Below are 25535 nucleotides of genomic sequence, written 5' to 3'. Positions count from 1 at the left end.
ATGGGGTAAAAAAAAACTAAAATCAGTGATTCTAGCCCTCATAAAAAGGAAAATTGATTCTTGAACCCTTCAAGCTCATGTCATGCCAAGATGTTGTAGAAGAAAAAATAGCCAAATTCGACCCAAGACATTTTCCTATTATGGGGATGTGCGGTTTGATTTTTTTTTTTTTTTTTTGCTTTATTTTTCATTTCCATCAGTCTTATAAAAGAGACACGAATGTTCTTTTTTTTTTTTTCAAAAAAAACCTACGCTTCTTGAATGTGAGGTTTTTAAATAGCACAATCCCTTTGTCGCATATTTTCGATTAATGCAAGCTCAGATATTATGTTTCAATTGTCGATTCTAGTATTAAACGAACGAAAGGTAACGCCTAGAGGTTCTGTATTATCAGTTCATCCTATTTCATTAGTAATAATAGGCAACATAGGTGAAAAAGCATTTAGCACTTGGACTTGCTTGAGCTTGTAGTAGCAGACACTTTTCAGCTGCAGCACACATTAACATATTAAGTTGAACTCACTTTTACAATGCACTCAAATGGCTCAAGCTCAATTTTAATTTGTTAGTTTCTGACTCGCCGGAAACTAGAATCATTTGTAGATGTAATCCTTGTTAATGCTGAATGAAAAATACAATTTAGTTGGCTAAAAGAAAGGAAGAAAAAAACGATTTCATTGGGCACAACACACTATTTACGGAACTGTTTGTTAGGATCCTTTTATGCGCTTCGTTTGGGAGTTGAGGTGAGTTTAAAAAAAAAAAAAAAAAAAAAAAAAAGAGGGAAAAGAAAAAAAGAAGGGAAGACAAAATACTATTAGAATTGAATTTTGAATTGTTTGGGAGCAAAAAAGATAAGTAGCACATTGAATGGAAGTAGAAAAAAGTAAGTAGCATATGTGTAATTTTCAAATTTGCTCATCTATTCAAATAACTAATTGGCTGTTTAATAGGTAAAAATGGCATTGTATAAAAATTTAATTGAACTCGTTTGGTAAGTGAGTTTTTTGAGTGTTTGTCTAAAACTTTATTGTAACTTACTGTAGAAGTTTTTTTAAAAAATTTTGTAGTGTGTTTTTTTTGAATATTTTGAAATGTATAGTTTAAAAATTTTGAGAAGTTGTTTGAGGTTAATCTTGGCAAAAAGCTTGTCTGCCAAACAAGTTTTCTTGCATCTTTTATCGTAAACAAAAAAGTTTCCTTACATCCTCGACCACTTATGAAAAAGAAAAGGAAAAAAAATGGAAAGCAAAGCAACACGAACCATTTTCAGGTTGGTCAAATAATTCGGTTCCTTGTTTTTTCTTCCCAACCAAAAGAAAGAAAAGCCCAACTTTCTTTCTGAATACAGAATACTAACAATAAGAGGTTGCCAAAACAAAACCAGAAATCCATAACCATTACCACATCAGACACCAGCGTGTCGGTTGTAAGCAGAATCCTTGTCAACCCGAGCCCACCAGATACATTCTCCGCCGGAGGTCGGAGATTTCCAACTCTGCCATCCTAGGTTCAGCCTCTTCTAGCAGTCACTACGACTACCATTCACCTCAGTACTGCTGCTACCGCAAAGTCTAGAAAGGGCGGCCCTGAAGAAGAAAAGAAGAAAGAAATGGCAGCGTTATTGAAGAAATTGGCAACGAAGGCTGCACCGATGATCGCATTCAATGGAGCTTTTCTAGCCCAATCCAAGTCTACTTTCCCCAATTTCCGTATCCCCTTTGGAGCTATTGCGGCGGTTTCCGGTGGCATATCCTATTATTACTACTTCTCTTCTTCATCCGTGGTAATTTCTCCCAACTATTTCATCTGGGTTTCGGTCACTCGGCCTGCCACGTCACAGCTCAGTTTTCTTTTCTCTTTTTTTTTTTTGGAATTTCATGTTTTATTTTGGTTGAAATTTTTAAATGAGTAGGTCATCCGGTTGATACCCAATGAAGGAGAGTCAAGATAGATTTTACCACGGCAAAATGTAGGTCATTCAGGTCTTTTCTGTGTAGTTTGGGTCAAGAGTGCTCCAATTCGCAGCGGAAAGAAGGAATTTTGAAAAAAGCAAAAAAATCTCTGGTGATTAAGCATTGAGTTGCTTAATTCTGCTCGGTTGATTAAGCATTGAGTTTATGTGTTTGTTGATGTTTGCAACTTTTGCATGCAAGGTAATCGGAAAATGGGCCAACAACAGTCTCTCATATCCATGTCGATTGTCCCTACTCCAATAGGGAATGTAGAAATTCCAATCCTTGACCGTCTGTTTAGTTTCTGCTACCAATTCTGTGTTGCTACCATGCAACAAAAGCCTTACATAATCCATTTTGCATTGCTACTCTTTGGTGCCTTTTCATTTGTGCTATTGCAGGTTTAGCACCTAAAACGATTAAATTAGGATAAGGAGGTTTTAGTGAATGTTACTACTGTCTCTAACTTTAGAAAAAGTTGCCAGGACTTTCCTTCTAAACTTTCTCTCTAATTTCTTTTTTCTTTTTGTAATGCAGGCGTACCTAGATGAGATCGCTGATGATACTGGGTCCAAAATGGGTGGGTTTTTTTTTAAACATAATGACCCAAATCAAATGAATATCTCTATGCCAACATATTTGCCAACATGATTAAAAATGTTTTACTTCGGCATTGCCACTGTGGGAATTCATGTTTCATATCCTCATCGATGTATCATTACTGGTTCGCTTACAAACCATGGTTTCTCTGTGAGCAATTTTGTAAACAATGTAATGGCTAACATCAAGTTCAGAAGAGAAATGCATATAGGTCGTATGTCTATTTGTGAAATGGAGGAACCTAATAGGCATGCCAGTTGCTCAATCAAAGGAGCTACGTGTAGATTTCCTATCTTCATGTGACGATGTTCCATGTTTTGAATCTCTATGCTAGTAGTCATTGTGGAAGGGCTTGGTTGTGTTAAATTTCATCTCTGAAATCTTCAACTCTAAAGGTTATTTGCTCAAAAAAAATAAAATGTAATGTTTATTTGGAGTTTCAGGCATAGCTATAAGAGGTAGAGAATAGCATGTTGAAAGTTCATACTTCCACCTCTGGTGAAGTTCTTTAGTGTATTGGCAATAGGATTATTGTTACTCAAAATAATCTGATTTGGATACGATTGGTTTTTGTGATTAACTGTCCTTGAACTGGTTTTCCGCTTTTCACACCCTCCATCTCAAGGTTGATCACACTCTTTTGTTGTTTTCTTCTCCTCTCTTACTGAGCTAATGCAGATATCGATTAGCTAAACCCACAAGGGCAATGCAAATATATGATTTTCATTGTCCTTAAGAAATTGCATGCCAGGGTGATGCTTTGCAATTTTCTTCAATGCTCTTTAACTTTGCTCGTCTCTTTCAGCACTTAATCCTAATAAATGGACTGAATTCAAACTGGAAGACAAGGCACAAGTCAGCCACAATACTCAGTTATTCAGGTGAGATTTTTCCACCGTGCAATGCACATACATGTAGATATTAAGTATCAACTATCTAAAAGCTGCGGGGATTGGTATAAAATTTCATTCTCATCCTCTAATTAGTTTTAAATATGATTAGAAATCAGTTTCTCTAGCGTGGGTCATGGTGCAAGTCAAGTTGCCTTCTGGCTTTGTGAGCAGAATAGAGCTGCTAATCTATCTTTTTTCTTGCATGATCTAGCGGGCTGTATGATTGTCATATTAGTCCCTCGGTGCATTTTGAAATCCGTAATATCTTCCTATAGTTTTTCTGCATTGACACTACAGTATACTGTTGGGGGCATGGCTGGCTAACGAAGTGGGTGGAATTTGAAAACCAATTACATATGGAGGTAATAAAGAAACAAAAGAAACTGGGAGTACTTCTCATGAACTTCATGAAATTTCCTATTTTGTGCAGCAGAGGATGTATGGAAGCGTAATAACACATCTAAAACTTCTTTTCTAGCTTATTTAGGTTAAAGCTATCTAACGTATATCATGAGTAATCTTAGTCTCAAACTTATGAAATCTACCTTACAAAGAAAAAAGATTTGCATTTCTTGACTCTCCAGTTGGACTCCGACTTACCCAGTACTCTCCTGGAAAACTTTAACATAGAGAATGGATCTCGTTAATGAAAACATATGTCCAAATTTGAAAATGTCTCACATATGTTTTTCCTTTCAAAATATTTGATTTTATACACATATGCAACCAGTTTGCCAAAATCTTGAAGAGGAATTTAGAATAAGCATATCCAAAAATGTTACTGTCATTATGAGTGTCTCTTCTGAAGAAATCTCTTGTGTGAATGCTTTTTATTTTGGAGAAAATTGGTCTCCAAAGATTTACATGCTGTTGCAGTATTTGTTCATTTGTCTTTTATGGAAACAATAGATAGTATAAACAAGGAAAAAATTTATGTTAGTCTCCATAATCTCTAAACTCGTAGAAAGTTTTAAAGTTTGAATCAGGTACGTAGTCTAACTGGTTTAATTATCTGGTAGGTAATCCATGAAATTGGTCTAGCAGGCTTCCTGCTGATGCAATTTGACTTCACTTTGTGAAATCTTTTGCTAAATGGTAATAGCATAAAAGCATTTTGCTTTTGTGTTGGTCTGGGTTATGAATGGTTCTCTCTCTCTCTCTCTCTCTCTCTATGTAATTCTGCAGAAGCATTGTTATTTCATTAGTTGTTTAGCAGGGTTTGTTTGTTTCATTGCCATTATACTGGAAAACTGTTTAGCTTGCTTGAACGAATTGTTAATAACTATTCTCAGTGTCCTATGCTGCTATCAAGTAATATTATAGCTCATCTAGTGCACATGTTCTACTCCAGTAAATTCCCAGTCTTCATTCCTGTTTTGGATTGTGAAAAAGATGTTGATATTTATAATTATTTGACATATTAGTATTTTCCCTCAAATGGCAGGTTTTCGTTTGATCCATCTGTGAGATTAGGTCTTGATATTGCATCATGCATTCTTACCAGGTATGCTATCTATATCTAGAGAATCTTTTGTTAAAAATAATGTAATTTAAGTAACCTGAATATTCTTGAAGTTGGACAATCAAAGATTATCCCATAAATCTGATAAGTATTCTTTTTCTTTAGGGCACCAACTGGACAAGATGCTGAGGGGAAAACAAAATATGTCATTCGCCCGTAAGGCCTTCATTTTAACTGTTAGCATTCTTCAAGCAAATAACATGGTTTATTGCTCAAGTGAATTTGAATCTATATGCTAATCTTCAGTTTTCTGGTATACGCTTTTGTCTAGCTTTGTCATATGTTGCCAAAACTGGTATTGTTTTTCAATAAAACTATGTTTGTTGTTCAAGAGGCTGGATGCTTCTGTCGAATGTTTTCTCCATATGCTCAAGATCTTGAATCCGCGGTATATACATTAGAAACACTGTTATGCATGTAATTGTATTGAAATTATCATCACTACAGAGTCATGGAAATCGCTTATAAATACACTGCTGATCCTTCAAGAGAAAATCTAGAATTTAATGTTCTTGCATGTTAAATCATGAAAAGTTCCCAATCCTGACATTCTTTTGAACGTTATATATGAGCTATGTTTTACCGATCACACGTCTTCTGAGGAGTGTTCTATCTTCAGTTATACACCAATATCTGATCCAGATGCCAAGGGGTACTTTGATTTGATGATTAAGGTATGCCTTCATTTTCTCTCTCAGTAGATGGCTAAATATTGGATTCGATTACAATTGTAATCCTATATTGTTGCCAACTTTTATAGGTGTATCCAGAAGGGAAAATGAGTCAGCATTTTGCAAGCTTAAAGCCAGGTGATGTTATGGAAGTGAAGGGGTAAGTTATTGAGGTGATTAGCAAAGAAAGCTGGTTATCTTATCTGCTAAATCTCAATGCATATTTATATAGACTATCTGCGCATTCTGTGAGCATCTGATTGAGTACCTTTCTTGCAGGCCCATTGAAAAGCTCAGATATAGCCCAAACATGAAGAAACACATTGGCATGGTAAGTCTATTAACTTGTGGACATGTCGATGTAAACCATTACTCTCTCTGTTCAGTTGTTCATTTAATATTGGGAAACGGTTGCAATGTCTTAATCTGTTAGTAAGCTGTGTCGTTATCCAAATTTGGATGTTAAGTACATTGTTTTTCTTTCCAGATTGCAGGGGGAACTGGCATCACACCAATGCTTCAGATTATAGATGCTATCCTTAAGAATCCTGATGACAACACCCAGGTCGGCATATTCTGCAAATCTTTAATGGATATATAGTGCACTTGATACCTAGTTTTGAGTTGTGTGGCAGCTTTGTCCATCATCATACCAGATGTTCTTTCAATGGGTCTAATTATGAATAACAGCTTTTTGATGAGTGCTTCTTCTTTTTAGGTCTCACTGCTCTATGCTAATGTATCCCCTGACGACATTCTTCTCAAAAAGAAGCTTGATGTACTAGCAGCTAGCCACCCAAATCTGACGGTATTGGCAGAAATATCTCTAGTGTTTTTTATTACGTCCCCGCTCCCAAATTCTGTTTCTTACTTGCATTGTAATCCTTTTCTGCACCTCAATTTGTCAGATACATTACACAGTTGATAATCCAACAAATGATTGGATAGGGGGTAAAGGTTATATATCAAAAGACATGGTTGTCAAAGGATTACCTGGGCCTGCTGATGATACACTTATCCTAGTAAGTTTTTATATCTAGCGTATTTGGTATTACAACCTTATTCAGTTTATGAACAATGGGCACACGTTAGATCTGCTTGCATGTATTGCTTGCCCAACCAATTACCTACTTTTTAATACCAAGTCCACCTTTTCGATGGATATACTGTAGTATCAGCAAAGAGGAGAATTTTGAGGATCTGAATTATTCTGTGTGGTTTTATTTCATGCATAGAAATCACAGCTCTGTTCCATGTTCCCTGATTTCCACATTCTGTTGCCTGCAGTGGCTTTATGTATCCGACATTTCATGATTACAAAAAAAAATAATAATAAATTAAAAACCTGGCTCAAGTTATGTTCAACATCTCCTCTTCCCTACCCTTTTAAATATCCACCATGGAAAAGGGAAAAAAGATTTAAAGGAGCCAGGATGGATTACCCTAATCAGACGAGGAAGAAGAGGAAGATGTGTTTTTTTGCTTTCTGAATAAGAATGCACGATATGTTGTACAGACCCTGGTGTGGAATAGCACATAGAACTCCTCCGAGTCTTTGTTGTTTATACTGCGTTGGTGCAAAGCTGCAAGCATCATCTAATTGGCTTCTTCATTATTTCTCGTGTTCCAGGTGTGTGGTCCTCCTGATATGATGCAGCATATATCTGGTGACAAGGCCAAAGACTATTCACAGGGCGAGGTAGTTAAACATTATGTCAATCAATTCGACATGTCCTTGCTTGTTCGAAATGCTATTTTTAAAGCCTTGTCCTATGTTGTTTCGTTTCAGCTAACTGGTTTACTTAAGGAACTTGGTTACACGGAAAGCATGGTATACAAATTCTGAAGGAGAGTGTACTTGGTGTTGCTGCACTTCACTTGAAGATATTCAAAGAATATCATGCAAATTTTGATGGAGGGTGTACTTGGTGTTGCTGCAATTCAAGATACTCTGGAATAAATGAATTTCAAAGAACGCAGGCTGAACTTACAGCATTAGCCTAGAATTTGGATGAGCATGAGGATCGTTTGTTGGGAATTTTATGATTTTTGACAGCCCTGACGACGAAAGTATAGATCTTTAAAGAAATGTCTGGAATATCTTTTCCTGTAAGAGCATCAAACTTTCGATTGATTTTCTGATCTTATACTTTGTGCTTGCGGTGTGGGAGGAGCCGGATGCGAAGGATACCCTTTTTCCTTTTCGCAGGTCGAACGTACCATTATTGTTGTTGTTTCACGCTGCTCGGGCCTTTGCTCGTTTTAAAGTTGGGGTTAATTCCATTTTGTAATTTTTTACTGTATTCAAATTTTCACTTTGATCCCTAAATTTTAAAATAGAACACTTTAGTTCTTAAACTGTAAAATTTATTTCACTCGAGTAACATCATTAAGGAAGTGAGATAGATTTTATGCCTTAATGGGCATGCTTTAGGGACTAAATTGAGATAAATTTTATACTTTAGGGATTAAAATGAATAAGTAAGTACTATACTTTAAGGTCTAAAATAAATATGATAAATTTTATAATGTAGGGATTAAATTGTCTCATTTTAAAATTTGAAATCAAGATGAGAGTTCCGATATAGTCAAAGGGTACAGTTGTGGGCATTCTTGCCTTGCCTCCGTCTGTCCCACTTTGCAAATAATTCTGGAACGCTGGTCAAGGTATTGACTTCCAGCAATTGTTGGGTGTGTTTGGATCCCTTGTTTTTTGGACTGTTTTTCACATTCCAAATGCTACAGTAAATGTGTATTTCTAAAACAACTCCAAAAATATCATATCCAAACATTATATAAAAAACAACTACATATGTATATTTCAATTTGTATAGTTCAATTATGTATATTATATATATATATATATATAATATTAATATAAATTGAAATATACAAATTGAAAATTATATATATATATTATATTATATAAATATTTATATAAATTAATATTATACATAATATTGTATATTATAAAAAATATAATATAATATACATAATATGTAATATTGTACACATAAATGTGTAAATATTTATACATAATATATTATGTACATTATATTATAATATATACATTATTAATGTATAATATTATTATGTACATTATTGTGTATAATAATGTTATGTATAATATATAATATACATAATATGTAATAATGTAATAATGTATATTATGTATAATATATTATATTATGTATATTATATTATATATATACAATATTATGTATATTATACAATTTGAAAATTATATATTATATATTTATATATTATATATTATATGAATATTTATATAATGAAATATACAATAAATATTACAAATTAAAATATTATATAAACACCATATTTATAATATTATAATATTTATAATTAATATTAATGTATATTATTTATATTAAATATTTATATATTTATTTATACATATTATAAATATTTTTATATATTTATATGAATATTATATATCATATAAATTATATATAATATAACATATATTATATATTATATATATTATACATTTATATAAATGTACATTTATACATAATATATATATTAATGTATATTTATAATATACATTTATATTATGTATTATATATAATATAATACATTTATAATATATTTATACATTTATATTAATATACATAATATTAATTTTATATTTATACATAATATTAATACATTTGTACATTTATATTAATTATATTAATACATTTATACTTAATATTAATATATATTAATAAAATTATAATTTATACATTTATATAATATTCATTTGTAATTTATACATTTATAATAATATAGACTTATACATTTATAAATATATTTATATTATGTATTATATATAATATAATACATTTATATATTTTTATATAAATACAAAAATATATTTATTTATAAATATTTATAAGTGTATTATAAATGCATAAATGTATATTTATATATAAATATATAAATTATAATTTATAATTTATAATTTATACATTTATATAATATTCATTTATAATTTATACATTTACAATAATATACACTTATACATTTATAAATATATTTATATTATGTATTATATATAATATAATAAATTTATAATACATTTATATATTTTATATAAATATATAAATATATTTATTTATAAATATTTATAAATGTATTATAAATGCATAAATGTATATTTATAAAAAATATAAAAATTATAAATTATAAATTATAATTTATACATTTATATAATATTCATTTATAATTTATACATTTATAATAATATACACTTATATATTTATAAATATATTTATATTATGTATTATGTATAATATAATACATTTATATATTTTTTAGCGAATATATAAATATATTTATTTATAAATTTTTATAAATGTATTATAAATGCATAAATGTATATAAAAATAAAAATTATAAATTATAAAAATACCCAAAAAATATGTTTTAAAAATACCTCTAAAAATAATCCAAAAAAATCTCCAGTAAAAGTTTTTCATATAGTTTTTGAAAAACAACTTCAAAAACAACTAATCCAAACAGACTTGTATTTCAAAAACAAAATGCTACAGTGCTGTTTTTGAAAAACAACCCCAAAAACACCTAATCCAAACGGAGCCGTTGTCTTCCATCCTTTGAATGAATCGTATCGAAATACAGTTTGACTTCAAAGAGTTTCATTAACCATCTTTAGACTCTTGGTTTTTTTTCTTAAATGCCAAAAATTGTTTATTCCTTCTCAAATGGATGTTAACCTTGTTAAGATTTATTTCTAAGAGAGAGGAGCCGACGCATAGCTTACTATATGGTTCATTTTCAACAAAAAAGCACATTACCACATTTGGCCGCCTCTGGGATCTAGGTTGAATGTAAGCATAACATTTTTGCATAAAAGTAGTAGTATTTCCCTTTTTAATGGATTATTTAAAAAAAAAAAAAAAAGAAGCAGAGAGATGCTAGTGCATTCAACTTCCATGTACGGTATTATTTGGATTGTATTTTTTTAAATTTTTTGTAGAAAAATTACTGTAACGATTTGATATATATGAAGTGAAAAGATGATTGAAAAATGTGTTCAAAATTTCTGGACGGCGATCCTCCAATTGCCTCCTTGATTTTTGGCAAGCAGGAAAATTTGGACTCATGCATGCCGATAAACATGAAAGTGTGAAAGAAACAAAGTGTTAAAAAAAAAGAGAGAGAGAGAGAGAGAGTGAGTGAGAGATTTCGGAAACCCTGGGGTGCGCAAAATGAAGTACACAGAAAATAGAGGGAGTTAATTGCAAAAAATTCCAGAATTTTTTTTTTTTTTTTGGGTAGTATTTGATTTTAGTTTTTAGGTGCTGCTGATGCTGAAAGCCTGAAGCCCCTTTGCGAAAACTTAAACCGCCCCGCTTCCTCACCAATTCCCATTCCCAATTCTTTTTTGCATTACCCTCTCTGTCTCTCTCTAAAGATACATCACAATTTCCACGTAACCACACAGCACAGCCGCACGCAACACACACACACGATCACACACCATTAAATACTCAGAAGCGAGCCCAGAATTAAAACCTCCCGAGTCCGAAACCAAAATATGCCCTTTTAACTTCGCAATCCATGAAATGTTGCTTCAGCATTATCAGTCTGGGTAGCAGTTGAATTTCGATTTCGTTTGGGTCGGGGGAGGGGACAAATGGAAAAAATGGAGCAGGTTTTACAAAAGAAAAACACCGATTGCGTCTATTTCTTGGCCTCTCCGCTCACCTGCAAGAAGGTCCCCTTTTTCCCCTCCCTCCTCATTTTTAGTTTTTTTTTTTTCCTCCGAACATGTTCAACGAAATTCCTTCATTTGTTGTTGTTAAGAAAGAAATAATTGCCTTGCTAAATGCCTTTAATTTCATTGATTGCGGCGTTTTAATTTCTTGAGGAAACTACTAGAAGGCTTTTTATATATACTTATTCGTCGGCGGCTCACTCTTGTAGTATCTGTATTTAAGGACCTATTTAGTATTACGACTGTGTTTGAAGGAATTGAATCCAAGTGAGGTACTTCCAAGGTTTTCTTCGGGCATTTGAAATGCCAGCCAGGTTTTTTGCAATTGAATGATCTGGTTCTGCATGCTCTTTATGAATGTTGAATTTTTATCACACCTTGATTATTTTGTTATATTTTTATCGCGGTTTGAAGTATAGAGTTCAATTTACTATAATCATTACTGCCCTGGAATGTGTGGTTGATAGATTTTGTAACCCTGGTAATTGGATATTAGGATGGTGTGATACGTTCTTTGGTTGATGTTTCTGAATTACAGTACTACCTTTTCCCAAGTACTTACAGTTTTTTGGCCAACCTTTTTGCCTTTTTTTTTTCTTCTTTCCCTTGTGATTCATTTCTTGTTCTGACCAAAAGTTGATTGTTACTTTCATTGTCTGATAAAGGTGTTTGTTTGCAATGGTGGATAATATCTTGGAACTGCGGGTATTTTTCTAACTGTTGTTTGCTTGGATTATGCGTTTCAGGGGATTGAGTGTGAATACAGGCACAGTGAAATTGCTCGACTTAACCCTAGAGATTGTTGGTACTGGTTGGCCGGCAGTTGTGTTAACCCAACCTGTGCTTTTCGACATCCCGTAACCTCTCACTGCTTTCGAACTCTTTTTTCTCTATATTACTTGCCGCATCTAAGATTGTTCTCTTTCTCTATTTCTTTCTTTCAACTAATAACTCTTATATGGTGCTTGTATCTGTCAACAACAACTGATAGAACAACTCTCTGAGTATATTAGCCTGAATTTCCCCACTGTAATTGGCTACCTTTTGTTGATTTTAATCCGCTATAGAGTCTTCTGGTTGTAATTGGAAGTATAAATGAATCACCATTGCCATGGAATTGGGCATTAATTAGCTTTTGATGAGAGCTTTAAAACATTCATATCTGGTTCCTACAAGCCTCAGGAGATTAAAAGAAAAGTTGACTTCATGCTTTTCCCAGTTGATCAGGGAAAACTTTCAAGTTGCCTCAGAATATATGAACACCAACGAACTAGGCCTGAAGCATTTCATGATGTTATATAAACTGCTGGCGTTGGAAATTTTGCTCTACCCTCGTTTCTGCATTAAGGTCTTGATAACTTTCATCACCAAGTGCATATCTTGTGGTAGTTTTGGCAAATCTAGAGCTACAGGGTCTTGCCACTGCAGGAGTACTTACTGCATGGCTCAGTCTTGCATGCGAGTTTGTGTTCTCCACTGTACCAAAGACCATAGGTGTGAAACCATTTCAATTTGTGTATTCATGTAGCAAAGCAATGTAAAGAAGGAAATGGAGGTTATTATATAAAATGCTTCTAAAGGTTCATCCTCATTCTTACGTGCCTCAGATTTATCTAATTTTTCATTTGCTGGTATGCATGGCTAAGGAAGAAAGCATGAGTTGGGCTTACGATGAAGAAAGTGGCATTGGGACAAACTTGAACTTTTGGTTAAAGGATGTAGTAGACACCCTGTCCTCTTGTGCCTCTATTTGTTAAAATATACTGCTTACCTGGTGAAGGAAATTAATCCTTTTTATACCATATATTACCTATCTATATTTATAGACAGAGCGAGTGTGTGCAAGAGGGAGCTTTCTTCTTTGATTAATGAGACATGTAGTGAGGCAGGGAGGGGCAAGGGCCTTGCTGTATCCTATTAGTTGTTTTTTCTTCTGCTTCATTGATTTTTGAACTTTTAATGTCCATATTTTCCTTTTTAGATGAATATCTTGTTGAGCTTCATATTTAAATTAGTTTCTTGTTGGCCACCTGTGAGTTGGTTTATTGGGTAACTTGAAGTACTCTCTGTACCTTCACAGCCACTGGATGGACGTACTGAAACGGCATCTGAATCTGCTTCTGCTGATCATCAGTCTGCGATTACTGTGAACAAGACTAACGTTCCATGTTACTACTACTACAATGGATTTTGTAGCAAAGGTGAGAGGTGCTCTTTCATGCATGGACCTGAGGAGAACACGTACACTTGGAGATCCTCAAAACAAAGTTCTGCGATTGCTGATGGTCCACCTTTGGAAGAAAAGATATCTACTGGTACTGGCCGTGGGCCTGTGCCTGCAGAAACTCATTCAGCTCGAACTGAACCCAAGAGCTTGGCAGGAACCAAGGTTATTCCTCAACGGGAGTCCCGCCAATTTACTCCAAATAATGCTGCAGAGCACTGCCAACCTGCTCCTAATGATGCTGCAGAGAAAAGTGTTTATCCACAGATTTCTGTGTCTTCATCTGAAGAAGCTGCCACCATCAGGTCAAATTTCCAAATTCACACAGAGGGCCTTGTCCACAGAAGATCTCTCGAATCAACTGATCAAGGCTTTGACGATGAATTTGATAACCATAATAGGCAGGAAGTGGATAACCATATCGAGCGCGAAGAGTGGTTGGAATCTTCTCCTGGGTTTGATGTTCTTGTCAATGATAGATCAGAAGACCTGGGTTATGAAGATGAAGCATTGTACTTACCACACCGTGATATGGAAGATAGAGAATGCAATGGTCAGCATTTAGCATATGAATACGAGGACAATATTGAGTATGACCCTGCATATCCAGACATAAGAACGTCTTTTGAACAGGGAATACCAAATTGGTATCACCATGTAGAGGAGGATGTTTGCAATGTGTATCAGAAAACTCCTTTTTATGCAAGGGAGAGAGTGCTGGATCACCCTCTGCCACGTAAGCGGAAATTGTTGCAAACAGAATTGGCGGGTATGGACTTGAGGGATTATCTGAAGAAACGCAGGATGCCTGAGAGTGAGGATACCAAATATTTCTCAGGCAGGCCTCACTTTTCTCATCTGACTGGTAAAATCACAGAAAAGGCTTCCACTGGGGGTAGAGGGCATTTACATGGAAGACTGGCATCAAAAGTGGAATTTGCGGACAAATCACGAATTGAGACTGAAAATTGCTCGAGCAGCACTTATCAGCATGGCAGGACAAGGCGTCCTAGTATAAACAGGTCCAGGCTACATACGAAAGAAAGGAAACAAGGAAAGAGGCAGATTGTGTCTGGAGTCCCACGCAAGGCAGTGCCAAGGAAAAGGAAATCTGCTCGAGAGTCTACTGTTTTTACAGGGCCTAAGACCCTAGCTCAAATTAAAGAAGAGAAGGAGAAAGCACTTTGTGGTAGAACAGGAGAGGGCCATTTTAGTGGTGATGCATGAGAAGAAACTTCAGCATTTCAATGCTTTTAATTAAAATGCTTGAGATGAAGAGAAAAGGTAGGTTGGAGTTGGTGGTAGTAGTTTGTGGAATTTTGATCTTTAATGAACTGTAGATTAGTATTAAGAACAATTTTGCACAGGATGATGTCAAGAAATGGCTTAGGAGACCAATACTGCATTTAGTAAAACTGCAGGTTCCATGGTTGCTCATAGCTTCCCTTCGTATGACAGTCGTATTTTTATGTCATCAACTATGGCTCATATTTTTCTGAAATGCTTCCTTTGATTCTGCTCTCTATGAGATTTGAAGGCTGATCTTGTGTGTGGCAATTTTGGGGCAAGTCACTCGAACAAAGGCAAATATATATAACTGCTGGACGCTAGATATTCTACGCAAATCGCCAAGCCGCCCACGTAGCTAAGGCAGGCCCCTACATTTCCCCCCAAAAGAAAGAATGTAGGTCGATTTGATAACGCAGCGGACTCCTCCGTTATCTAACGTTAATAACTGTTGGACAAAGGCAGAGCTTGCAAATAACAGGCCGGGATGACTTAAAGTGGCCCAGGGATCAAGAAAGCCGGAAGGGAACGTTCATCGATTAAACTCCTTTTGCTCAGTGAGAAGGGAATGTAATTATATATGCATTAGAATTAGCTCATATGACATATGTAAAATGAGGAATTTTGGATTCCTCGGTGTCAAATTATTGACTTAAATTACTCCTTTTAAGTAAACGCTACTTTTCAAGTGAGAATAGTCATATTAAAGCCTTTTTCTTGTCAGTTTTTCTTCTTCTTTTTTGTGGGCCAAAAAAAAAAAAAAAAAGCAACTACGTTAATAAACAAGCATAATTCGTGAGGATGGTAAACTAGAATATGAATGTCTATAGGTGGCGTCGCAAGCAAAGCATTGTCAAAGTATTCGGACAACGAATACGGAACTCATATTTGTAATGCCACTAAGCTTGGAACAGTTATTGACTTTTTCCCTTTCGGCCAAGGTTGAGTCAGTCTGAACAAGTGTTACCAAAAACATATATAAATTCTAGCCAAACTGATTTATGCTCCTAAGTCCTGACTCTAGTATACAAGCTTGCAATGTTTATCTTACCTTTTGCTAAGGAATCCAACAAAAATGTAGGCAATAAGACTAAAATACAATTCAAAAAAAAAAAAAAAAAAACTGGCTGATGAATGCCGCCAGGGAAGATATGCTGAGCAGTCGCTGAAGCTGATGTAGTACCAGTTTTGGATTTTCGTAGCATGTAGTATTAAATTCCTGATTCCATCATTTGGAGCTTGTGCCCAAATCTTGTCGAGAGTACCGAAACACATAATTGTAGAGCACAAGTCAATAATACAAGGAGGAGCAACAGAGCCATAGACACCTGAACAGACAGCCGATAATCTCAAGGTCCATAGTCTATTACGTACTACTCCCTACGATACTTAACGGCTGCTTTCTTCGTTTCATAGAATCAGATCAGATGCGGCTGCTCTATTTTAGTAATCTACCCATGGTTCTGCTTCCTCAAAAGAATCATGCCATCGTGTCACACATATTTGACCTGAAAGTTTCCAATTGCTCCCTTGTGTTGTGTCTAGATGATTTTAAGATTTCCAATATTTAAACGCCCTTAATTATCATCAATTGTTAATAATTATTTGGGGTAACGTTTGCAAAACTCAACTTACTGAGTTATTTTCGCTGTCTCTTTGTAGAGTTTGGAGTTTTTCTTAAAAAAAAAAAAAGAAAAAGAAAAAGAAAAGTTTTTAGAGTACCATTTTCGCCCACACACAGCTTCACCTGCCCGAAAAAAAAGTATTTGTGTGATGGAACGATGGTGATTTATTTGTTCGTAAGCCAAAATGGAACCAGTCATGAACAAGTCAAGTTGGCTCTTGGCAGGCATGCAATACCAAACATGGAAAATTCAAGCTTAATTAGTTCAAGGGCCATGGCAGAACATCAATTAATTATAACATAATCATATATACGTACGAAACTTGTATGGCGAAAGTGGCTGCCGAGTAGCGTTGACTCTGATTTTTCTTCCACGCAGTCATCATATTTACTAAAGCAGCGTCAATGCAAAAGTTTTAATGGAGTCTACAACTATATAGTCTATATACAAATGATTTTTTTTTTGAAAGGTAATGGAGGAGATTTTTAGAAATTCAGCCAACCAAACAAGAATGAACGGACAAGTAAACAGATAAAATTCACACGGTTCAAAGGGGCAAATGTGTACAAACATAGCTTTCAATTCAACCGATACCGTTTTACGACCTCTAATATTTAAGCTCTTCTTTTGTCAATTTGTACCTCTTTATATACAGCCCATCTGCTTCCTAAAGTCTCCAGAAACAAAACCCTGGTGGGGGGGTGGACTCAACAAATTTCATTGCCACCACCGTAGATCAAGAACAGTAGACAAATCTAAACGCCCGGCCCAGATCACAGTTTAGAGGGAAACTGAGAGGAACCAAGCAAAATAACAATATGGCTGGACTACAGAGGTCAGAAATGTCATTCAGGAGACAAGGCTCATCAGGGTTGGTTTGGGACGACAAACTGTTATCTGGGGAGCTGAGGAGGATATCAACCAGCAAAGATGATCAGGCTCAGCAGCAGAAAGAAACAAAAGTAGAACCAAGAGAAGCAAAAACAAGTGCTTATCGGACAGTTAACCTTGAACCGGCTTTTGATCCACCTTCTCCTAGGGTCTCTGGTTGTTGTGGCATATTTGGCGGCAAGCCAGCATCCAAACCCCAGAAGAGAAAACATGGCCACCGTAAGTCCTAGTGCTATTGCTATTTTCTGCATGCCGACGATTCCTTCCCTTTCTTTCTTCCTTTCTTGCTTCTGTTCTTTTTCGGAATTTGCCATAGAAGTTTATATATATATATAATGATGCTTGGAGGAAATATAGTCGAGAACGATCAGGTTGACCATGGTTTATGTGTCGCTACTTGTATTGTTTCCACATGTTTGTGGCAAAAGTTCTTCTGGAGAATTCATACAACTGTCTCGAATGTGTATGGAGCTAATATACAAAGGCATGGCTTTGATTTTTTTTAGCTTGTTCTTGATTAAGCTCATAAAATAGGACTCCCTCTAGCATGTAGGCCGGCGGGTTATTTTACGCTTTTGTTGTTGTAATTCTTGTGTATATTCATGATTTTTTGGTTTTTCCCAATTCCGGGCTTTGGATGGAATTGTTCTTGATCATGTACAAAGGAGATCAGATTCAAATCTGCACTTGAAGTTGAAACCTCTCTCTCTCTCTCTCTCATGTTCATTTGGTTTGGGACCCGGGAGGGACCTGGGCTAGGATTGTTGGAGTCCAATTACTGGTTGGAGTTGGCGTGTTTCAACAAAGACGGGCGCTGCCAAATGGTATTTGACTTGGCATTAAATTTGGTCATCCATGGACGACCAGTTCAATTTGCAGCAGTTACAAGTTGTAGCAGAGTACATTAATTAAACACATTCCACAAATCAAATTCATACGTGAATGAATATTTCTAAGCTCACCCACACCATTAGCCCATGATGACGACGACAATAATCAACTAATCAGCAATTACTACATCATAGCAACATCCAATTGACGTTGGACTTGCTCCATTAAATCTTGTGAGTATTTTGGTCACCACGATAACCACTACACGCAGACAAATTAGACAAGTTGCCTTGACATTGGCAGGGGTGACGCCGAAATATTTTTGTCTCCATCCATTTGGAACAATTTCGAATTGAGTTTGATTGCCTAGCACAACCAAGAAGCATTAGCTGCATCATGCCCGTCATATTTCCGGATCGCTTAGTTTTAGCTCAGGAAAGCAAAAAATTAGTCGTTTTCATCTCATGTGATCCATAGCTACCAAATTCATGGTTACTCCAATTCAACCGCCTTTCTCTGTTTCATGCTATTGTCCGCGTACCCAATACTGGCAACTTTTTAATAAATTGGCTTTGGTTCTTTTAGGTGGGCTTTTTTAACACAGGGCACTGAATTAGACGGATGGAGTTCCATAACTCTTCTGAAGAATAATAAAAAGCGATTCTCATTATATATCTTCTCTGAGAACTGAACAGATTACTGAGTAGGCCGGATTGGCTGAAATGGATTTTAAGGCTAGTTGATCGATTAGAGTGGCCAAGAGGCATGGAAGGCATGCATCGTACTCGATAGCCCTAGAACGGGCAGATATTGACATGGAACTCTATTAGTAGTACCATTTAGATGTTCCATTATTTACCTTGAAATCCCTGCTACTTACTAATGAGAAGAAACATCTCGAGAGAGTCCATCAAAAAATTCAATATGTAAGTCAGAAACCAAACTCTGATTAAAAAATTTAAACTATTAGGCCTTGAACCCTTACTTACATATTAACCGCTCTTTGTCCATCTCATTTATGAGCTCTTTTCCGAACTCATTTTAATACTCAACACAAGCCTACCTAATCATCTAAGGTCACTTCTTTTTCCAAATATGGACCCCACTCTTCTTCAATATTCAAACTGCATTCTCCATCTCATTTACAAGTTCTTCTTCGAGCCCACTTTAATACACAACACAAGTTCACTTTATCATCTAAAGTCACCTCTTCTCCTTAATATGGACCCACTCTTATTCAACATTCAAACTGCATTCTAGATCCCTGTTAGACCCATGGCACACCTGCTCCTACACTAACCAAATTTCTTAGCACTTTGGTACTTCGGTCCACTATCAAGAAGAGAATTTTCATTGGTTCAACTTCTAGAAGAATCTACTTGCCCATGAGTAGTTCAGTCTCGCAACCTGAAATTCTGATACCAATTTGATAGGGAGAAACGCCTCGAGAGAGTTCACTAAAGAGCCCAATATGTAAGTCAGGAACTCAATTCTGATCCAAAAACTCAAGTTATTAGGTCTTGGACCCTTACTTATATATTAACCGCTCTCTTTTTTCATTTCTCGAATCAATGTGAGACATAATTTTTTACCCATGAAGCTTACACTTACCATGTGTTTCTTGCTTTTATACTCGAATCATATCTTCCAAAGGAAACCTCTCGTAGCTAGTCTCAATCATGTTCGCAGAAACATCAAGCATGTACATTTACCTTTTTAAGGTAATTCACAAAAATTTAAAAGCACGTTCATATGATGATTTTTAAAAGGGAAAAATTCGGTGAGAAAGTAGCAATGCCGAATTGGTCTTTTCTCAGGACAGAATTCCAAGGCTCTACACGAGTCTAGTCATGTATAGACAAGTGCTTAAAGATCCTTGGTTACGTATTACAAACCAAAGGAAGTAAAAAAAAAAAAAAAAAAAAAAGGAAAGAAAGACTTTTAGCAGTTGTGATTAATTGGGATTCCATATGGCAGAGCAACTCAAACACGAGAAATTGGAAAATTTCTACCCTGAAAGAGACAGTCAACTTCTTGAATTCTAGTCTGACACCGCTTGATTCTTGTTGAATAGACTTTTAGGCGAATGCAATTTACACACGCCTGAGCTGCTGCTAATACCAATACATGATGATCAATCAATGCGCTTCAAGTAACTCCCGTCTCCCCCTCACTATTTACAAGTTTTCAGACAAAATACATTTCTCCGTTAAACAATAAGTACCAGTCAACTGTCCCCAAAAGAAAAATTACGACTGAAGACCCAAAAAAAATTACGATAACAATAATGGCGTCGATGAGGATTTAAAATCTACATCCGTCCTTTCAATTTAGGACTGTTCCAGGGCTCTTTCAACTTTCGTCTTGAACACTAAAATATACAGCTTTTCCATCGAGAAATAGAGGAAACAACCCGTTGCGTGCGTGACAAATGATCCAAAACTGGAGCCCACTATACAATGCCAGGCCGGCCCATAAACCTTGTCAAATTCCTGCACGTTATCAAGCTTAGATGATCCACAATGCTTGTATTATGGTAGCCCATTTCTATGCATTCTTTCTACCGATGAGAAGAGAATAGACAACCTATTATTTGACCCGAAAAGATAAAAAGAGAATTATTCAATTATTGTAACTTGTTCAGAGATCCATACCAAACATTTTTCACCCACAGCCACAATCAAAGGTTGCAGCAATTAATTCAAAGGTTGCAGCAAAATGCAACATGAGATCCATTTGTCAGATTTCAAAGGCCCGACACGCACATGTGCTTCACAACCGGGCCATTTCAGACAAAGGAAGGCATGGGTATCGAGACAATTGAGACAGGGCTCAAATGTTTCTTGACGGTGCTGTACGAGATCTCTCGTAGGGTGAAACAAAGAAAACCACATAATTATATTATTCTTTTTGTTCAAACAAAAGTTATTGGGGCATCTTGTTGCTATTGTCTTCTACTACCTCTGTTGTCTTTGGCGTCCAATGCGGCAAAAGTTCAAGCTCAGACATGCATGCCGAATGATTGAATCAGAGTACATGTCCGGCCACTTCTTCTTTTTGTCCGTCATTGTACTATATATATATAATGTACTTCAGCAGAAAACCAGAGTACATGCAGAATCATAATCAATTAACAAAGGTGGTGGTAAACTCAGTGAAAACAATCGAGCAGAAAACGCTGCAACGGTAGTATTTTCTTGAAACATTTTAATGGGGTTGCAATATTAATCAAGCTGTTTCTATTGATATCAGTCAAAATTCATCAAGAACAGAAGCACATACATATATATATCTATATATACACACAAAGAAATTAGTTGGGCCATACCTTCTTGATGTTATAGGCCATGTGCTTGGCGCTAAATTTCTCGAGACTATCGTAGGTTCCCCTGGCGCACCGGAAGGCATGAACCTGCATGAACCCTGGCATGTCCGTAACCAAAACCTTCACCTGAAGGAATGAAGCCACCGATGCCACGTTCACTTCTAAATGTGACACCGACTTCCTACCCCCCGCAACCGCCTCGCTGGAAACTGATTTTCTTGATTCCGCCACTACTTCCTTGGTTTCATCTTCCACGCTAGTCTTAACTCTGCCATGATCAACCACTTCCCGAACGGTTTTAGACCTCCTTAATCCCCAGCTGATGCCTGAATGAATAATCCCCTCCTTCGCCGAAGATGAGTCCGAGGGCTTCTTCAGATTTCCGCTGTCTAACTTGTAGACATACATCACCCCTCCTTTCTTCTGCTTCTCCCGAGTGTGATGAGTACTTGCCATTGGTTATTGGCAAACCTCAACTTAAAGAGCTAGTTCGGGACCGTTGGAGTTTGACGGATGGAGAAGAGGGTAAATGAAGAATGGGCTAGCTCTTGGGAATCATGCCACGAGGAATTTGGCAGCCAGGACTTGTTAATTAATCCATACGGCACTAAAATAATGTTTGATTAGAAAGTGGGTAATGACTAAAGATGATTGAAAGTAGAGGCAAACCATGTGTGATTGCCTGTTAGGATGGATATTAAAATGGAGGAATTGACTAGGGAAGGATTTTATTTTCTTTTCCCTTCTCTAATAACAACTTTTTATGAGTCATGATATCGGTTTCTTGCTCTTGCAATTAGTGCGTTGATGATGAGGGCATATTTGTCTCCATCGGGCTTGTTCCCATGCATCCCAACACACAATGGAACCCCACCCAACCTCATTAATTTTGAGCGGCTCCTCAATTCTCGTGGTCCTACTTCAATATTCTTGTGAACTGTGATCGTCCTCTTGAACAGAACTACCGCTGATCGGCTTCAACCAGCATTAATTATTCACCAACAAGTACAAATAAGTATAAATGATACATATAGTCCATGAAAAATGTAAAAAAGACAAACTCAAAATTATTAATGTAATAATAATTTTATTTCAAAAAGCAAACTAAACCATTTACAATTGCTCATGACGAGCTTTCATATATTGATAACGGTTTGCAACCTTTTCATTTTCACTAAGTATATTTTTCTCAATATAAGTAACTAAATAATTATTCATTCAGGTGTCTTCCATCCTATTTTGTAACCGATTCTTCACTATATTCATAACTGAAAAAACATTTTTTATGGTAGCTGTAACAACAGATAAAATCAAAGGTAACTTTAGGAGCATATAAATCAATGGATATACAAAACTTCAGGAGGCATACTTAAAGCTATATCAATTTTGTACGGGTCTTATGGAAATTTAAGGGAGGCAATGGAGGCCTGTGCCCCCACTGTAAATCCGCCCCTGAAACTACAGATATATAATTAGATGGACACTTGGATAAATTTTTATGGGGAAAAAAAAATGTGATGGAGGGAACAAGACAACTAAATGAAAATGACAGAAAACGAAGCCCTGCTCACTCGTTAACCGTATTAGCCCAAGTTCATTTTAGACAATAAATTAATACCACTATCGCTCTCATAATATATTATATTCACCGGGAAACAAGGCAGGCTTAGGTGCATGGTCCTTTTCCTCCCGGCCCCTGTCATTCTTCAATAATTCTCATTCCAGATATCAACTTATATTCTGATGCTCCGTTGGATGCAAATTATTTGAATATATCAACTGGTTGCTATTAGACACAATTCTTATATCACACTTGAGAAGCAGCAACATTGTACTCTAGGGGAATAACCGACATAGGTGTGTGCAGTGAACCTGGATGGAGGAATTCCCCCTTTGATTCGGTTGCAATTGAGCTTCCTCTAAATTTCACCCGCCTCGGCTATATGCTGGGCATCACATGGCACATGACGCGCAGTAAATGGCAGGAGCGCAATCTCCAAATTCCCTTGAATATTGTACTAGTATGTGCTTTGTTAAATGAAATGAGGTAGGTCTATTCTTGCTCTGAGTTGTGAGTGGCATAGAGCATGTGAAAAAGAATTCTTCTTTACAAGACTTGTTGATTCACTTGAAAGAATGGCGAAAGGACTTAACGTGAAATAATAATGGTCTCGTCTGCACTCTACACTAGATAAACTATGGCACTTAATTAATGGACACTGATAGGGTTGGATGGAAATGATGATGCTCTTTGAGAAAGTTAACGAGATTGGATAATATGAGCATCACAGCCGATAATTTTTAGGATTTTCTATAAATTGCTCAATGATTAATTATAACTTTGTCAACTGAATGACCAGTAACTCCACCTGTCGAACTTAGTTTATTGAAGCTATCCTGCTGTGCATTTTATCAAACACCTAATAGGCGCAAGGATTTGTCATTACCTAACGATGAAACCATGGATGAATACCCGTATTCAGCACCAGCTTAAAATCATCAGTACTAGAATAAATAATTAACTCATCGAATAATGTTGATTGAAATCCATTTACAAACTAAAAGTGTCCAGACCTTTTGTTTATAGCGTTCGTCTTCTTACGGTTTTAATCCCTTTTATTTAGGGGTGTCAATGGGGCGGGGGTGAGACCGCGAAGGATCCCCCCGTCCCCCGCCCCATTCCCTATTAATTACCCCCGTCTCCTGCCTCGCTCAATAAAATTATTATATAATTTATTATAATTAAATTTGAACAAATAATCAAGTACTAAAATATCAATACATCACCAAATTATTATTCATTGTAACTTCATAATTAAAACTCATAAAAATAATTAAATAAAAGTTTTTTAAAAACAATCCAATATGAGACAAAAGTATAACTAAAATAATCAAATTTTCACTTTTGATACAAATACAATCACTAAATTATTATTGTGTTTTTTTTCAGAAAAAAATGTTATTATATTAAGTGTAGTTAGGAATTTAATATAAATGTATTAATAAATTTAGTATAAATAATTAATAATTTTTATTAATAAATATGTATAATTAGTAATATAATTAATAATATCATTAGATATATGTACATACATACATACATATATATATTTTGTTTCAAACGGGTGGCGGAGCGAAGGAATATATCCCCGTCCCCCACCCCGTTTCTAAACGGAAGGAAAAAATTCCCCTCTACCCCCGCCCCGTCCCAATCCCCACTCTAATAGTCCCCTGCAGGCCGAGTGACCGGCCATTGCCACCCCTACTTCTATTACAGATTACACGGAATAGCGGGTGTAACTTTGTTTTTCCCCTTTTTCTTTTTTCTTTTTTTTAATTCCTTCTCCTTTGTACTTTTCAAAACGCACCTAAACTACGATTCAAGCTGTCTAAAACTATGCTACAGAAATTGAAGAATATGGAACTTAGAGAGAGGACTAAATTTACAAATATTATGATTCATGTGTAAAACTTAATCAGCAAAACGCAAGTCACGGATAAAACTAACTATTAATTCTTCCCCATCCGCAGATTCCTCTCAGCACTTAAGGCTGATTAACAAAGTGACCCAATAAAGGTGCTAGGCTGGAATCTCTCGCCTGTTGTATGTATATGCATGATCTTTCCCATTTTCCTAGCTTGCATAGTCTATTTTAGTTTAATTCCTTATCATAACGCAATATTACTCTATTACTCAAAATTCTATAGGGAAAAGATTACTTGCACTGAAACTGAAAGGTCAAATTATGTTGCTTCTCCTTCTAAATGTTTTCACAAAATTGTTGACTTAGGCCCTTGTTTGATAATGCAGTTCAACACTTAAATTTAATAGATTTAGATCTTAATATATTCAGATCGTTTGATAACGAAAAATTGAACATCTGAATTAATTAAGTGGCACCGAATTTTTTAGGCAAAACTTGCTCTCAAAATTAAGTGATAAACTATTCACTCATCACTGAATGTGACAC

General features: G+C 35.6%; 4 protein-coding genes across 4 annotated transcripts; 3 read left to right on the top strand and 1 right to left on the bottom strand.

The window, feature by feature from the left end:
- Positions 1 to 1395: 1395 nt before the first annotated feature.
- Positions 1396 to 7932, top strand: LOC113694052 (NADH-cytochrome b5 reductase-like protein). Its single transcript, XM_027212909.2, has 13 exons — positions 1396 to 1786; positions 2493 to 2535; positions 3361 to 3436; positions 4893 to 4952; positions 5076 to 5126; positions 5590 to 5644; positions 5731 to 5801; positions 5921 to 5972; positions 6129 to 6206; positions 6360 to 6449; positions 6550 to 6663; positions 7272 to 7340; positions 7431 to 7932. The coding sequence occupies exons 1-13, from the start codon at positions 1613 to 1615 to the stop codon at positions 7485 to 7487; spliced, it is 990 nt and encodes a 329-aa protein (XP_027068710.1). The 5' UTR covers positions 1396 to 1612; the 3' UTR covers positions 7488 to 7932.
- A 3172-nt stretch (positions 7933 to 11104) lies between these two features.
- Positions 11105 to 15044, top strand: LOC113691346 (zinc finger CCCH domain-containing protein 32). Its single transcript, XM_027209446.2, has 3 exons — positions 11105 to 11381; positions 12128 to 12238; positions 13462 to 15044. Exons 1-3 carry the CDS (start codon positions 11301 to 11303, stop codon positions 14830 to 14832), a joined length of 1563 nt encoding a protein of 520 aa, XP_027065247.1. The 5' UTR covers positions 11105 to 11300; the 3' UTR covers positions 14833 to 15044.
- Positions 15045 to 17335: 2291 nt separating this feature from the next.
- LOC113692359 (MAPK kinase substrate protein At1g80180-like) lies at positions 17336 to 17638 on the top strand. Its single transcript, XM_027210754.1, has one exon. The coding sequence runs from the start codon at positions 17336 to 17338 to the stop codon at positions 17636 to 17638; it is 303 nt and encodes a 100-aa protein (XP_027066555.1).
- Positions 17639 to 20015: 2377 nt separating this feature from the next.
- Positions 20016 to 22277, bottom strand: LOC113691736 (uncharacterized). The gene is made up of 2 exons (XM_027210023.2): positions 21568 to 22277; positions 20016 to 20731 (listed from the first exon to the last, which is right to left on the bottom strand). The coding sequence occupies exons 1-2, from the start codon at positions 22018 to 22020 to the stop codon at positions 20570 to 20572; spliced, it is 615 nt and encodes a 204-aa protein (XP_027065824.1). The 5' UTR covers positions 22021 to 22277; the 3' UTR covers positions 20016 to 20569.
- Between the last annotated feature and the right edge of the window lie 3258 nt (positions 22278 to 25535).

The sequence above is a fragment of the Coffea arabica genome, chromosome 6c (assembly GCF_036785885.1).
Source record: "Coffea arabica cultivar ET-39 chromosome 6c, Coffea Arabica ET-39 HiFi, whole genome shotgun sequence".
In the NCBI taxonomy this organism is placed as follows: domain Eukaryota; kingdom Viridiplantae; phylum Streptophyta; class Magnoliopsida; order Gentianales; family Rubiaceae; genus Coffea; species Coffea arabica.
This window is presented reverse-complemented; position numbering and strand designations above follow the sequence as displayed.